This window comes from Triticum dicoccoides, chromosome 6A (genome assembly GCF_002162155.2).
Source record: "Triticum dicoccoides isolate Atlit2015 ecotype Zavitan chromosome 6A, WEW_v2.0, whole genome shotgun sequence".
NCBI classification, from domain to species: domain Eukaryota; kingdom Viridiplantae; phylum Streptophyta; class Magnoliopsida; order Poales; family Poaceae; genus Triticum; species Triticum dicoccoides.
The window spans coordinates 363,532,063-363,533,133 of NC_041390.1; the positions used below are offsets into that span (position 1 = coordinate 363,532,063).

At 41.3% G+C, this 1,071-nt stretch overlaps 1 protein-coding gene across 1 annotated transcript in view; it reads right to left on the reverse strand.

Moving 5' to 3' along the window:
• Positions 1-299: 299 nt before the first annotated feature.
• Positions 300-1,071, reverse strand: part of LOC119316923 — a 37,092-nt gene continuing 36,320 nt past the window's right edge. The window contains exon 3 of the mRNA XM_037591315.1: positions 300-755. Coding sequence (XP_037447212.1) covers positions 525-755 — 231 coding nt within the window. The 3' untranslated portion in view covers positions 300-524. The remainder of the gene's footprint in view (positions 756-1,071) is intronic.

Below are 1,071 nucleotides of genomic sequence, written 5' to 3' on the forward strand. Positions count from 1 at the left end.
AATTAAAATCATTATTCTAGGGTTGTGACAATTACATGCTTTGAGTAAGAAGAATGTGCCCTTCATATGGGGACCCTCACAAGATGCCACGTTTATGAGTCTAAGAATTGCTCACGCATGCTCCATTGCTTGCATTACCAAACTTTAATAAACGTTTGAAGTGCATTGTGATGCTAGTGATAATGGCATCGGTGGTGGGTTGATGCAAGAGAATATAATGATGAAAGTGGATTTTGAAAACTATCATTAAAAGTGTGATCAAACACCAAAAGGATACACAAAACACCAGAAATATACACTGAAACTCAAACACATGCACATGCATAATACATTCCCATGAAATAGACTAGTTTTGAGATATCAGAGTAGAGCACAGAAAGGAGCGAAAAGGAGCTAACATTCTTATTGAAATACTAACTGCAGTTCATTTATCATATATTCAGGCATTGTACACAGCGGTGCGCTTGTGATCCATCACCGCATCAGCCACACTAGACACGGAATCACAATTTATACGCACAAATTCATTTTGTCTTCTTATCTTCTTTGTTATCCTTCTCCACCACTACTGGCGCTGCAGGTATGCTGAACCACCACTCTCTCAACCTTCTGCTGCATCTCTCTGTGCTTGCTCTCCTTAGCGGAGAGTGGTTGGTGAACACCTCCAGAAACATCGCCAGGATAAGCAATCTCGTGGGCAGCAAGGCAAGGACAAGAGCCATCAATAACAGCGCAAGGATAGCTTTGTCTGTGGCCTGCAAATTACAAGAGTAAGTGAAATATCCGATCGAACTCTGGTATCGAATACGTTTAATCGAGTGGTAGTTAAAATCGTGGCACTGCCCATAAAATTCAATTTGTTTAGGATCAAACTGATGAATAGAAATTTGTATAGGAGCAAAATGTCTTTTGGAAGCTGCGTAGACTGTATAAGTTCAACATTGAGGACAGCAACCAAAAGTCATGCCCGTCCCAGTTTGAGGGGCTTGAGGGGAACATGTTTACCTATGGCTTTTTGGCTAGGCAGCACAAATAGATGCATGGTGTTAAACATTGTAACCCTCCCTCCCT